This window comes from Strongylocentrotus purpuratus, unplaced genomic scaffold, assembly GCF_000002235.5.
Source record: "Strongylocentrotus purpuratus isolate Spur 01 unplaced genomic scaffold, Spur_5.0 spur5_scaffold_7, whole genome shotgun sequence".
NCBI lineage: Eukaryota > Metazoa > Echinodermata > Echinoidea > Camarodonta > Strongylocentrotidae > Strongylocentrotus > Strongylocentrotus purpuratus.
Genome location: NW_022145613.1, coordinates 7,858,851 through 7,874,908, shown reverse-complemented (window position 1 = coordinate 7,874,908; position 16,058 = coordinate 7,858,851). Strand labels below are relative to the sequence as shown.

General features: G+C 37.4%; 1 protein-coding gene across 1 annotated transcript in view; it reads left to right on the top strand.

The window, feature by feature from the left end:
- The first annotated feature begins 2,957 nt into the window (after positions 1-2,957).
- The window catches only part of LOC100891020 (structural maintenance of chromosomes flexible hinge domain-containing protein 1-like), a 99,919-nt gene continuing 86,818 nt past the window's right edge, over positions 2,958-16,058 (top strand). The window contains exons 1-2 of the mRNA XM_030973989.1: positions 2,958-3,071; positions 12,781-12,859. Of these exons, the coding sequence (XP_030829849.1) occupies positions 2,958-3,071; positions 12,781-12,859 (193 nt within the window). The remainder of the gene's footprint in view (positions 3,072-12,780; positions 12,860-16,058) is intronic.

Below are 16,058 nucleotides of genomic sequence, written 5' to 3'. Positions count from 1 at the left end.
TCGAACGATTAACGTTCATGCTAGGTATGCGACTACCTCTCCTCTGTACATTGAAAACCCCAGAGCCGAGTACTTCAAATGAAAAGATCTTTCTGTTACCAAGGCTCCGTTATATGGAATGCATTACCCCCTTCTTTATGTTTATTAGACTCACTGGATTCATTAAAAAACACCACAAACTCCTTTTCCTCACATAGTTTATAATTTATTTCATAAATATTTTTTTAATTTATGTGCTCATTATAAGTTATGTATGTTTATGTTTATATGTTATGTAAATATGTTTTTGATCATGTTGATACAGGGCCCCTTGGTAGACCATTTTATTTTATAACTGAAAGGGCTACCCTGTCAAAAGAAAACGACACATTAATAAAATAAATGAATACATGTACAACTTCACCTGATACGTCACATTTTCCAGAAAATGGCTTCGCAAGGTCATGCTAATATGCATCACGTCATGCCAAGAATATTTTTATTTTTTATATATCTTGTACATTTTCGTAGGAAATATTGTTTATCAAAGGGCAGGAATACATCTCATTTTTCAGAATACCTACACTTATACCTCGAGGTGAGGTTTCCTTTAACACCAAGTCTCTAGCTCAAATCGCGCATACGTGCAAGCAATACTCATTACAATGATGTCATAACACGTCTCGATCGACACATAACACTCATATACTTCAAGTACATTTAGAATTAACACCCTTCTTGCTCTGAAACGATGATATGTCTGCTTGGAGCCAGAAGTTTGATAGCTGATACCATCTTATACATAGCCCTTCTTGCTCTGAGCTGGTGATATGAACAAGCAGAGTCAAAGAGCCAATTACCCCCTAGAACAACTACTCCAGACAACTACCCGCTAGGACACTTCCCCCGTACATTAACCCCTAGGATAGTTGTCCGGGGGTAGTTGTCCTAGCGGATGGTTGTCGTAGGGGGTAGTTGTTTTGGGGAAGTTGTCCGGGTGGTAGTTGTCCGAGGGTAGTTGTCCTAGTGGGTAGTTGTCCGGGGGATATTGTCCTAGGGCGTAGTTTATTGGGGGTAGTTGTCCCAGGGGGTAGTCGTCCTAGAGGGTAGTTGACTTGAGGTGGTTATCCGGGGGAGGATGTCAAGGGGGCAGATCACAGATGCCTGCGTTTAGATCCAAAAGGTAAAGTACACTGTCGCTCATATAGTTGGAATATTTTTGTTTTACCCCAATTTATGGAATTATTTAAAAAATAATTAAAAAATAGTAGATCTAGACAATAGTATACATTCTCAGATTTTATTGAATAATAATTTGCCAATGTATGTTTTGCGTGACTACTAAAGCATATGTATGCTACTATGCTTATCAACTAGGGGACCTACGCCCTTAGGTCATAAATGACAGTAATGAGGATTAATGCCCCACAAAAGGGCACTAATATAGCACATCGACACGGTTTGATCCTGGGGCCTCACAGTGGCGAGGCCATTGCTTTGTCACTGAACCATGACTGTACGCAGCGGGGGCTAGGGTAGGGTACAGTTTCCATAAATTAAAAAGAAAACAGAAAATGCAATAAATTTTCAATAATTTATTGCATTTTACCCCGGTTCCCAACATAAAAAAATCCTCTGTGTGCCCATGCCTTAAGCCATAATGCACGGCCGTCCAGAGGTATAGTTTGAAGAAATGGGACTTTTCTCGATAATTTCAAAAAAATATATTTGCCGCCGCATGCAGTATAGTGTCATTGACAACTGATTGGCTAGTTTGGTAGTGACGTCAGCAGATCCAGCGATTGAAAATGAGACTACCGGAGCTATATGAAACATCTCCGGACAATTACAGCCGAGGACAAATACGGCCAGGAATGTTGCCACGTGGTCTCCTCCCACGGGCAACTAACCTCGGTCACTGTTACCACCAAGAACAACTACCCTCAGAACAATTACCCCAAAGACAATCACACAATATTCCCACTGGGAAAAATGTTCCCTAGTAGAGCTGGTAGCTAGCTACATGTATCATCCCCGTAAAGACTAGGGGTTCGGGGGTTCGCGCGATAAAGTGGATTTTTTTTTTGCTCAAGAGGGGGGGGGGGGGGGGGGAGTGTTGATTAAAAATAAAATGGTCCTTCATAACCCCCCCCCCCCCCCCCCCCCCCCCCGTTGAGCAAAAACAAAATGGTGCTCACTAAGATTCAAAAATATTAATTCAACTTCTTTTCAGTGATTTCTTTGAAGTACACGTGATTTTCTCCAAAGAAAATTCACCGAAAAGAAGTTGACTTGATATTTGTGAAAATAAGTTTATTTCATCTTTTACACCTAGGATATTCAATATACAACACTAGCCTATTACACTCCCTTCTCCTCGGGCATATGTAGAAGTAGGCGGGCATCATGCATATTCATGACCTCCTTGTAGATGTGCCCAATTAGAGGCTACCGAGAAAGACAAGGGCTGTCTCCGGTTTAGCGTTGAGGGTGTGTTATTTTCTCAGCTAACAACCGAGTTCGTAAATAGCACTGGAACGCATGACCCCTAAATATCCACAAATCTTTTACACTATGGATCCGTCCCACTTGTGCATTTTAGAATTATTACTGCCAAAGTGATGGAGGTGCTTCATGAATACCTTTTTGTTTGCCTCTTGAGAAGAATACTTCCACCTGTGTATCAGATAAATGTACTGTTAATGCATAAATGAATACTGATAACATAACTTTCATGAGCGCGATCCGAGTATTACAATTTGGGTACGAATGACCTTTATCTGCCCATGCGCAAATCTAATTACGAACTCGCATAATACTGTTTTCACACTGGCACTATTTTGCTTAACCCCGTATTGGGCGCGCGACACGAAAACAGTCCAGACATGCAGTGGAGTAGTATATATAGAGAGAGCGAGAGATCAATATTGCTTAATATTATATCGCTATAATTTGCGAAGAACAACTTGACGACGACCATGGCAGGCTCAACGGTGTACGTTTTCGACCGTCGCAAAGGCTCTAAACCAGAAAAGGAAATCACTCTCGATGATGTCTTCAGTTTTGCTGATTTTAAAGAGCTAATCAAGAAAGTAAGCACGTCAACAAGTAACATGTATTTAAACCTTTATGTGTATACGTATAATGATATTCAGTGGTTGTTTTTTAAAGCCTATAAATTGATATGACGAAACAGCTCACAAATATCAATTGTAGGCTAAAACTGATTCGGCCTTAAAACTTTTTTTGTTATCGAAATCAATTTTAGGTCATGAAACACCCTTTGGAAATGTTTGGTCGATGTGTGTTTGTTGTGTGTTTGTGTGTGTGTGTTTGTGGATGTTCACGTTCGCTGCGCTGATTTCTACTCTCATATTCAACTGCAAGAGCAAAATAAATAACAATATATCCGTTTAATATCCGTTCGGAACTAACTACTCGGAATCATAAGTTCTGTACAAATATTTTCAAATATTTACGATAAAGTAGAAGTCAGTCGTATGGGTTTAATCAAAGCTAATTCAAATAAAAGGTTTATCGAAATGCTACATATTTTTGAATGAATCATAATATTGTCTCCTTTTATTTGGAAGATCATACGGCCGTCTCTAATTTATGTAATTCCTTTCTTTTCTGTATCCACTTTTTCGGGGTCAGAGATAGAGAAATATTTGAGAAGTAATCCATATTTCTCAGCATTTCCAATGCAGTCTGATATGCCTACATGACAACATGATACGGGGGAGAAGATTGAGTGAGAAAAAGGCAAAGGTGGGAGGGGGGGGGGAGAAGAGAAAAAAAAGTAGATGCAGTCATAATAAAGTATTTTAGATATTCCCCTTTATCGCAGTACTCGAATTTTCACCATTGATTTTTTGATACAAAGTAATGACTATCTTTTCTTAAACATTATATAATCATAAATAATACATGTATAGCTCTCGTTAACATGGTGAAAATCTAGAACTACCCCACGTAATAAGCTTGGATGGCACTGTTGCTAATAAATATAGTCTGCTTAATCTTACAACCGCACAACAGTTCATTTCCCCGTTTATTTGATTTGATTTTATTTGATTTTATTTGATTTTATTTGATTAGATTTATTGGTTTCTGCATCTTTTTTCTTTTTTGTTTCATCATACATTTTCATGAACATAATATGGTTTGATACAATATTTTAAGTTTATATAATTTTATACAGATAATAAACGAAATTAAACAAATATATTGAATGCATAATTAACATACATTAGATGCAGGAGGGCTACATAAATAACCAAAGTAGCTTGACGTGCCCGCAGCCCTCAACTTAGATACAACATGGATAGGAAATTACTTCAAATATTATAGTATTAATGACTGCTTTGAGAGAAATAGTTGTTTTTATACGCTCAAGGGAAGGTTACAATTGTGCTATTGCCCGAGGCGTGCCGAGGGCACTAGCCCAATTGTAACCTTCCCGAGAGCGTATAAAAACAATTATTTCTCGAATATTAAAGCAGTCTTTAATACTTTTATATGCCGAAAGAAAAGTCAACTTATGACACCACCTTGGCCTTTCTCTAGTTTATCTGCACGGTTGTTTTTTTATGAGTGTATCTTTGAGAGTATAGACTAGATCTAGATACTAGTCTCAGGAAGATATTTTTACAATTTTGGGGGTGGGCCGGCCCTGTGGGGAATATGGAGAAAAAACTGCGCTTTCATATGACACCTCACTTATTGAGTATCACCTTCAGGATCACAACAGATAAAGGTTTGAATCTCGAATTGAAAAAAAAAACTTGACTTTTTTTGCATGGTCGCGCAATGCACGTAGACTGCATAGAGACTGCATTGCGTGCAATCTCTATGGGAAGAATTTTAGCACACAACATCGGGTGAGCGATCAGACACCCTAGACTACTACTATATCTATTTTCGTCTACGTCTATGCTGGTACTCGTCATAAGCATTTTCAGCAACTAAACGAACATGTACTTTATGGATAATTTCACGTACCCTTTTTGTTGTTCTTGCTGTCAGCGAGTCTGGCATTTGATAAATTGAAATCTTGGGAGAGTTTCTTCAGCCATTTTTGTCTTGTTTGGAATTGTCTTGTCTTGTATGAAAATACCGACCAATTCTTCGCACACGTACGGTATCCTCGATCGCTCAAACCATTTTTTAACATGTGAACCTATGGGTATTTCACCAAGACTGAACTATTTTCCCAGTAACCATGGTAACTGGGATTTTAGAACTATTTTTTTGAACTATTACATGGGTTTGGAATTTTACCGGGAATTTTACAGGAGTAGTTAAAGTTTATGAATGCAATTTCGACCAATCAGATGGCTCGATTTCTTAAGGGAGGTATATAAAACAGTACATTTTTTAAAATATAAATCGATTATTCATTTGTAAGCAAGCGTCGGCATTTTAAGTGAGAAATAGGGCTGGGACAAACAACCGATCGTGATTCACATCAAGAGGTAGATCCCTAACTAATGTAATGAGAAAACAATTGTTTGAAAAAATTGTTTGAAACAGTAATGAAGCAAATTGAAAAAAAGAATATATATCCTTAAAGTTTATATGTAAGACGTGTGTGTTTATGAGTACACATGTAGATTTATATGCATATATATATAAACATTTGTGTGTGTGAGATATAGGCCTATTATAGAGAGAGAGAGAGAAAATATTGTATATTGTTTTACACATTTCTAAAACTCGAAAAACTTCAAAAACTCGCTCATGATGCACGTCGTCTGAAATATTACAAACAAGTATCCAAATGTGTGTATATAGTTGTGTATGTTATGTGTGTGTGTGTGTTAGTGCGTACGCATGTGTATTTTATTTAATTGTATGTTATGGTTTGTATTGCACATTTGGAGAAATAAAACAAAATTGTTAAAAAAAAAAAAGTATTTGTATTTTCCCCGGCTGATATGCCTGAAAGATAACATGACACGAGCGGGGCAGTGTGTGGGAGAGAAAGGGAAAGAGAGAGAGATAGAGAGAGAGAGAGAGAGATAATATATATTATTTTTACCCATCTTCTATCTCACTGCTGCAAGGTAGACTACGACGCCTACGCATGTGGAAATCCCCAGTTTTCTTGAAATACATACACGTCGTCTGAAATAGGACAATCAAGGTGCCCAAATCATTGTTGAGGTAGCGAGTTTCATTATCACCCAAAATGAACATGTAACCGTACTGTGCCCCAAGACCATAAAAATGGTTTACGTTTTGTAGTTTGAAAACAAAAATCAATTAATTCATAGAGATAGAGAGAGAGAGAGAGATAATATATATTATTTTTACCCATCTTCTATCTCACTGCTGCAAGGTAGACTACGACGCCTACGCATGTGGAAATCCCCAGTTTTCTTGAAATACATACACGTCGTCTGAAATAGGACAATCAAGGTGCCCAAATCATTGTTGAGGTAGCGAGTTTCATTATCACCCAAAATGAACATGTAACCATACTGTGTCCCAAGACCATAAGACCGTTAAAAAAAAAAATCATGTTTAGCGTCCGCGCCTGATTTCTTAAAAAAAAAATTAAATTAATTTGTTTTTTTGTAAAGAAATAACACATGAAAAACATACTGCTAAAATGATCTATTTCTGATTTTGAAAAAAAATTCCGGCGGCCATCTTAACAAATAGCCCGACTGTCAGGGAAAATGTACCGAGCGGCCATTTTGAAGAAAGAAAAAGAAGAAGGAAAAAAAGGCCTCCTCCTTCCTATTTTTCAAAAAGGCAGGACGCTAAACGTGTTTTTTTAATTTCCTGAAGATGGCAACGGTTTACGTTTTGTAGTTTGAAGAAGAAAAAAATCAATTACTTCAGAGACTGTGATTTCAAACTTGAACTCGCTAGATAGTGGTGTATATATATTTATATATATATATATACGTATGTGATTGTGAGTACGCATGTCTATTTGTATTTTCCCCGGTTGATATGCCTGAAAGATAACATCACACGAGGGGGAAGTGTGTGAGAGATAAGGGGACGGAGAGCGAGAGAGAGAGAGAATGAGAGAGAGAGAGAGAGAGAGATAATATCATTTTACACATCTTCTAATTCCACAACGCCTATGCATGTAGAAATCCCCAGTTTTTCTTGAAATACATACACGTCGTTTGAAATAGAACAATCAAGGTGCCCAAATCATTGTTGTCGACGAAGCGAGTTTCAATATCACCCAAAGTAAACATGTAACCGTACTGTGCCCCAAGACCATAAAAATGGTTTACGTTTTGTAGTTTGAAAACAAAAATCAATCAATTCATAGACTGTGATTTCGAACTTGATCTTGCTATACAGTAATGTGTGTATGTATGTGTGTGTTTGTGAGTACACATGTCTATTTGTATTTTTCCAGGCGAATATGCCTGAAAGATTACATCACACGAGGGGGTGTGTGAAAGAGAAAGGGACAGAGTGAGAGAGAGAGAGAAAGAGAGAGAAAGAGAAAGAGAGAGAGATATAATATATATTATTTAACACATCTTCTAACTCCCTGCTGCGAGGTAGACTACGACATCTACGAGGGGGGAGTGTGTGAGAGAGAAAGGGACACAGAGAGAGAGAGAGATAATATCAGTTTACACATCTTCTAATTCCACAACGCCTATGCATGTGGAAATCCCCAGTTTTCTTGAAATACATACACGTCGTTTGAAATAGAACAATCAAGGTGCCCAAATCATTGTTCACGTATCGAGTTTCAATATCACCCAAAGTGAGCATGTAACCGTACTTTGCCCCGAGACCATATTAGGATGGCAACGGATAACGTTTTATAGTTTGAAAAAAAAAATCAATTAATTTAGAGACTGTGATTTCAAACTCGAACTTGCTAGATAGTGGTGTATATAAATATATATATATACGTATGTGATTGTGAGTACGCATGTCTATTTGTATTTTCCCCGGTTGATATGCCTGAAAGATAACATCACACGAGGGGGGAGTGTGTGAGAGAGAAAGTGACAGAGAGAGAGACAGAGAGAGATAGAGAGAATGAGAGAGAGAGAGAGAGAGAGAGATAATATCAGTTTACACATCTTCTAATTCCACAACGCCTTTGCATGTGGAAATCCCCAGTTTTCTTGAAATACATACACGTCGTTTGAAATAGAACAATCAAGGTGCCCAAATCATTGTTGTCGACGTAGCGAGTTTCAATATCACCCAAAGTAAACATGTAACCGTACTGTGCCCCAAGACCATAACTATTGCAACGGTTTACGTTTTGTAGTTTGAAAACAAAAATCAATTAATTCAGAGACTGTGATTTCGAACTTGATCTTGCTATACAGTAATGTGTGTATGTATGTGTGTGTGTTAGTGCGTACACATGTCTATTTGTATTTTTCCCGGCTGATATGCCTATAGATAACATTACACGAGCGGGGAGTGTGCGGGAGAGAAAGGGAAAGAGAGAGAGAGAGAAATAGAGAGAGAGAGATAATATATATTATTTTACACATCTTCTATCTCACTGCTGCAAGGTAGACTACGACGCATGTGGAAATTCCCAGTTTTCTTATACCCGTCGTCTGAAATAGAACAATCAAGGTGTCCAAATCATTGTTGAGGTAGCGAGTTTCATTATCACCCAAAGTGAACTTGTAACCATACTGTGCCCAAAGACCACATGGCCGTTAAAAAAATGATGTTTAGCGTCCGCGCCCGCTTCCTTTAAAAAAAAAAAAAAATTAAATTAAAATTTTAAAAAAATCTGTTTTTTGGTTGTATTTTTGAGAAAAAAAATAACACATGAAAAACATACTGCTAAAATGATCTAGGCCTATTTCTCATTTGGGAAAAAAAAAATTCCGGTGGCCATTTAAAAAAATAGCCCGACTGTCAGGGAAAATGTACCGAGCGGCCATTTTTGAAAGAAAAAAAGAAAAAAAAGGGCCTCCTCTTTCCTATTTTTCAAAAAGGCAGGACGCTAAACATCTTATTTTTTAATGACCTAAAGGTAGCGTTTTTTTACGTTTTTTAGTTTGAAAACAAAATCAATTAATTCAGAGACTCTGATTTCGAACTTGAACTTGCTATAAAGTAATGTGTGTGTGTGTGTGTGTGTTTGTGAGTACACATGTCTGTTTGTATTTTTCCCGGCTGATATGCCTATAAGATAACGTAACACGAACGGGGAGTGTGTGAGAGGGTTGACTACGACGCCTACGCATGTGGAAATCCCCAGTTTTCTTGAAATACATAGGTCTACACGTCGTCTGAAATAGAACAATCAAGGTGCCAAAATCATTGTTAAGGTAGCGAGTTTCAATATCACCTAAGGTGAACATGTAACCGTACTGTGCCCGAAGACCATAAGGATGGCAAAGGTTTACGCTTTGTAGTTTGAAAAAAAAAAATCAATTTATTTAGAGACTGTGATTTCAAACTTGAACTTGCTATATAGTGGCGGATATGTATGTGTGTTTTTGTGAGTACAAATGTTTGTTTGTATTTTTTCCCGGCTGATATGCCTAAAAGATAACATGACACGAGGGGGGAGTGTGTGAGAGAGAAAGGGACTGAGAGAGTGAGAGAGAGAAAGAGAGAGAGACAGAGATAATATTTTTTTACACAACTTCTAACTCCCTGCTGCAAGGTTGACTACGACGCCTACGTAGTCTGCAAGCACAGACCCTAATTTGACACTTCATCAAAAAATCATTGTGCCTTGAGAGAAGCCTAGCCCAGTTACCTACTGGTTGTGTCAGGAGCAGCTACAGTACATGGCCTATGGTAGTCTTATAGTACAGACTCTCTTTTACGATTGACCAGGGTTTGTGCTTGCAGACTCACGCCTACGCATGTGGAAATCCCCAGTTTTCTTGAAATACATACACGTCGTCTAAAGTAGAACAATTAAGGTGCCCAAATCATTGTTGACGTAGCGAGTTTTAATAAAGACTTTTAGATTAAGAGGACGAGAACGGCAGGAACGTCCACTGATCATGCGTGTTTATGGCAAGCCGTTTTTACATTTACTCGTATTTCTAGATATCAAGAATTAACTTCTTCATATCCAGAAATAGGAATAAATGTTGAAACGGCTTGCCATAGACACGCATGATCAGTGGACGTTCCGCCGTTCTCGTCCACTCAATCTAAAAGGCCCTTCTATCACCCAAAGTGAATATGTAACCGTACTGAGCCCGAAGACCATAAAGATGGCAACGGTTTACGTTTTGTGATATGAAAAAAATCAATTAATTCAGAGACTGTGATTTCAAAGTTGAACTTGCTATAGTGGTGTATATGTATGTGTGTGTTTGTGAGTACAAATGTATATTTTTATTTTTCCCGGCTGATATGCCTGAAAGATAACATGACACGAGAGAGAGAGAGAAGAAGAGAGAGAGAGAGAGAGAGATAATATATATTATTTTATACATCTTCTGACTCCCTGCTGCGAGGTAGACTACGACACCTACGCATGTGGAAATACCCAGTTTACTTGAAATACAAAGTCATACACGTCGTCTGAAATAGAACTATAGCGAGTTTCAGTAGAGCGATTTCGCAAAGACGACGGGAGAATTACAGCGATACAGCTCTTCCGTCGCGTTTAGGGAACGAACGCTATCATGGCCACGTACAATCGTGAACATGAACAGGCTGAGAAAATTCTGGTTCGCGCATGCACAGAATGTTTTTTCGCTCGCGTTACCGTCGTCTTTGCCTTCCGCCGTGTTTGCAAAAGCGCTCTAATATCACCCAAAGTGAACATGTAAAGCTATGGTCACATTAACCCCAAAAAGTAGCGTTCTCGGCGGCCGGGCGGCGAGGTTTTAGCAAATTTGACGGGCGTCAACCGGCGGCCGCCCGGGCACCGCTTTTTCTTAGGGAATCGCTCGGTCGTCGCTAAAGTTTTAGCGAGGAGTTAAAATTCGGGAGGCACCTGCTTACTTTTCATTCGCCGCCCAAGATTTTTGACCTAAATCGCTCGATGAAAACGCACATGAACGCGTAGAATTTGAATTTTTTTGTCTGGCCTTGAAGCTATTCCTATTCTCATACGTCTCAAAAAGACGAAATCAATATTACTTCTTAATTGGTATCTGCCTCCAAACTCAAAATCTGATCTTTTATATTATTATGAAAAGTTTTTGGAATTCACAAAAATTCTTGACTGTCAACGTTTTATCATGGGGGACATTAATAATAATAATAATAATAGTGGCTACTTGTATAGCGCACAGGTCCACCTTTCGGTGCTCATGGCGCTTAGAAAAGAGTACATGTAACAGGCATAAGAAAGAAAAAACAATAAACCGAAAAACAAATTCGGAATTCTCCTAGACATAGTAAATTAAAATATTGCAATAATTACAACGAAAGAAACAAATAGGTTTTTAGTTGTAATTTGAATGTTTCTGTCGATGACAGTTGACGTAATTTTAGGGGGAGCTTATTCCACAGTTTTGGACCCATGGCTGAGAAAGCCCGTTCACCCCAAGCATGTTTTATTCTGGGTGTATTAAGTAATAGTGTGTCTGATGAGGAGCGAAGACTTCGTGTGGGGTTGTATTTTGAAACAGAGTTGCTCAGGTATGCAGGGGAAGAAAGAGAGTAAACTGAATGATGTACAAGTAACATAATTTTAAAAATAATCCTTTTTTCAACTGGCAACCAATGGAGAGAACGGAGAATTGGTGATATGGAATCAGATTTCTTAGTGAATGTTAATAGGCGGGCTGCAGAATTTTGAAGTCGTTGCAGTTTTGTGACATCTTTTTTTGGAAGGTTACAGAACAATGAATTTGCAAAATCTAAACGAGAAGAAATTAAAGCATGAATTAAGATCTCAGCCGCAGGTTTAGATAAACACTTTCTTATGAAACTTAGATTACGTAATTGGTACCTTACACTCTGTTGAATATGTGTTATGTGACTACGAAAGGACATTTCCTGATCAAATATTACACCCAAATTACGAGCTGTTTTTGATGGAGTGATACACGTTTTTCCAATATGGAGATGACACGATTGATAGTCAACCTTCCCTAACATGTGCTTGGAACCTAATAATAAAAACACAGATTTATCATCATTTAGCTTAAGGCCATTAGATACTAACCAGGATTTCAGTTCTTCTAGACATTTTGCAAGTTTTGAAACGGCTGAGGACAGTGAAGACATTGTAGGTTTAAAAGAAAGATAAATTTGGATGTCATCTGCGTAGCAATGGTAACTAATACAATGTTTGTGAAATATCTTGCTGATTGGTTGCATATAGAGAGAAAAGAGCAGTGGTCCTCCTACCGAACCTTGGGGTACACCATACTTCATAGTAGTTTTACTAGAGGTAGAATTATCAATTTTTACATACTGAGATCGTTCAGAGAGATATGATATAAACCAATTAAGGGCGGTACCCTTGATACCTAATGATTTCAGCCTTCGAGTCAGGATAGAGTAATCTACTGTATCGAAAGCTGAGCTCATATCTAACATAACAAGAGCAGTAATATTACCGCAATCCAGTTCTCTAAAAATAGTATCAGTTAAGTTGACAAGTAATGTTTCCACACTATGACCAGGCCTGTAGGCAGATTGACATGGGTCAAACAATTCATTATCTGACATTCCATTTTTTATTCCATTGTTATACATAGTTTTCATCAAAGATTTAACCTCAGTTTTTCATTCATGCAAACTTCATTATTTTGTACGCAGATGACACCGTTATTTCCTTTCCCTATGGTGTTGTACGGATTCAGGGCATTTTAATCTTGAATTATCTTTTCATTCCATTTGTAATTATAGGAGTTTGGAATTCCATATGATGGAGAGTTTGTCATTGCTACCACCAACAGAGATGAGATTAATACAGATGAGACTTATGGTAAGCTGTTTCACACAATCTAAAATTCTTCAATACCCCCTTTTAGTTAGGTACACCGACAGCTCCAACAGGGAAATGGTGTTCAACTGAGCTTTTTGAAACATTTTTTAAAATTGGTGCCCAAAGTGCCCACATCTTATGTTTTAGGGGCCCACCAGTCTTTTAATGTATTTCAAAACATATATTTTAGATGAGAATGTTCCTTGGTGTAGAAAAAAAAACGCTATCATCAATGCAGTGACATGGTATAGGTACAGAAAACCACAAGGCCACGGAGTTGCTCCAGCAACTCTAGACAGTCAAGTGAATTGCTTTAAACTACTTTGGGGGTAATTGGGTCACATGAAAATTTCTTTTTCGGTACAAAAATACAATGATACATTGGGGGTATGAGGCTTTGATAGCCAAAATGTCTCAGGTTCACATATCCAATTTTAAAAGCCCAAATGTAACAAGTGATTCAAGAACATCGAATTAAAGTTAAGTGAATTTTTTTTCTACATACATGTGTAACTGCGTTATACTAAAATTACTAGTTAATTAAAGTAATATGACCTCATTTTCGGGGCACCTGAGCGGGCCTCGAGGGCCCTGAAGCTATTCATCGCAACCCAATAGGAAATGCTTGAAAAATCGTGTATCTTACTGACTATAATATTAAACATATCGCGGGCACCAACACCTCCTAACACATTGCTTAATGTTCGTATTATTTTGTGAATAAATCAAAAATATGGGCTGAAGTGCTCATTGCCTTGCTAAAAATAATGTAGTGATCATTGAAAATATTGCTTGTTTTATTGATTATTCATTATTAAGAAGTGCGTATAAACTACCTAATTTAGAAATTTCAGCTTCCCAGGAGAAACTTTGAATCTAAAATCAATTTTTGAAAACACCTCTTTGGTGAATGTGACAGGCTTTGTAAAGTAGCCCCATGCATAGCCTTTTGAGTACCACCACACAGCCATAATCAAGGCGAAAGGGGTAATTATGAATTTATGTTCAACATGTAATGTCATGTACACTTATACGTTTTTTCTTCTGATGGAGCTCACTCATCGCATGCAGAATTGGCTGTGATGAAGAAAAACAGTTCATTATGATTTAATTAGTAATATCATTCAGTACAGTGACACTATTTTTGGGGTGTACTGTATTCAATGTGCGGCTAGCATTCAGATGTATAAACAGTTAATGTGCTGTTTATCATGAATTATGACCTAATATAGTAATTATAATAGTCTAACCAGACAGGGAGAACCTTATTAGCGCCTAATTATCGAGTCATGAATGACTCAGGAATGAATCATGAATGAATCCTTTCGACTAATTAGCATTTATCAAAAGCTCCTTTGACTGTTTCCCTCTTGTTCCCCTTCGATTGTCAGAAAAAAGGAAGTTTTTAAGGGCTGCAATTTGATGATTTTAATTAACCGTCTTGCTTGTGATTGGTTCAACAAGAATTTGCTTGGTGTTGATTCGTCGACTTATTAAAAGAGTGTGTTGCGATTATTCTATGGGTGTGGTGAATGGGAAGTGTAGTGAAGAGAATACATATTGGTGTCGAGGGAAGGCAGCACATTTAGCACTGGGACTCCAAACCGGTCCTTGAATTGCGCCTACAACATACCACGCGTACCACCTGCTCACCGAAGAAGTACACCACTTCAGCCACCACCAACGACAATGCTAAACACGCCTAAGATCACGATGATAACAGAGATTCACGCCACCAATGTCTTGCGCCGGGCCAGTTTTTCACTTTTTCCCGTGGAGCAGAAGATGCTAAAATCAATAACCCCCACGTGCGCTTGTGAAACCCAATTAATTGATTTTGTTTACAATCAAATAATCCAGTCATTTGGTGGGATAAGAAGTTGGAATTATTATTATTATTATTTGTTTGGTTATGTTTCCCCTATTTTTGTAAGGTGTACTCTTTACCTAACAGACACGTCAAAATTAATTTCTTTCTCGTAAAGTCCAATAAATGAAAATACAATGTTTGATTTGATTTTCTTTGAATGTCTTTACTAACAGCAACACAGTAATACATTCATACAATGTGTTTACATATACAGGAAGAGAAATTATTGGTTGGTAAAAGGGGCCAGATAATAGCACATGTGCTTGTCGAGCCTAACCCTTTAAACAGCTTAACAAAGTATTTTGTTCAAACCGGTTCAGAAAACGTAGCAAAACAAAAATAATGAATTTACAAATACAACCGATACTAAAAAAAAATAAGACTACTTAAAGATGTCTTGCAATATACAAACTGTTAATGTAAAAATGTAATTTGTGTACATTTGCAGGTTTTTACACTTGATATTTCTTTCACGATTTGTTCAACAAATCACTTTTAAGAGAATTTCGATACGTATTTCTAGACCTTGTTAATCTGACATTAGTAGGTAATCCATTCCACAATTCACTAGCCACAAAAGACAATTTAAATTGACCTTGTGTCATTCTATATTTTGGACGTAATTGTCCACCCTCTTTTTGTCTTGTAGAATATGCTCTATAATGTCACAGTACTATATATCAAAATATGAGGCAAAGTGTCATTGACTAAATCAAACAAATTAGAAATCGATAGATCATGTTAATTATACACATTTAGGATTCGCAATCTTTTAAACATTGGAGCTGTAAGAGTTCTTCATTCAGTAAATGTTAATTGCACGAACTGCCATTTTCTGTGAATACAAAATACTTCTTAGGCTAGCCTTATAAGTGCTTCCCACACCTCTATTCCGTAATAAATGTGTGGTAGTATAAATGCTTTATATAATATCAGAGTACTGCTATATACAAAATGTCGCAATCTAGATAGCACATATTTTCTTTCTAATACACTGTTTACAAAACGAATTTGACAATTCGAACAAAAAACAATCAATGTGAACCCCAACGAAAATGGCAACGTCAATCTCTTAAATATTCTCACCAGCAATTTTCAGTTCACCATTCATACCTATTTTTTTCCTCCTACTACCCATTAACACGAAATTAGTTTTCATTGAATTAATTGTTTTTTAGTTTTTAGCAAAGTTTTTTTTAGCAATGTAATACTTATGTATCTTCTGTATGTTGTTATTTACTTCATTGGGATATAGGTGAGGGCGGTCTGCGGACTATAGTTAATTGGTTAACTTTGCGCAAGGCCTGGCAGCACAGCCGGGTGCACCCA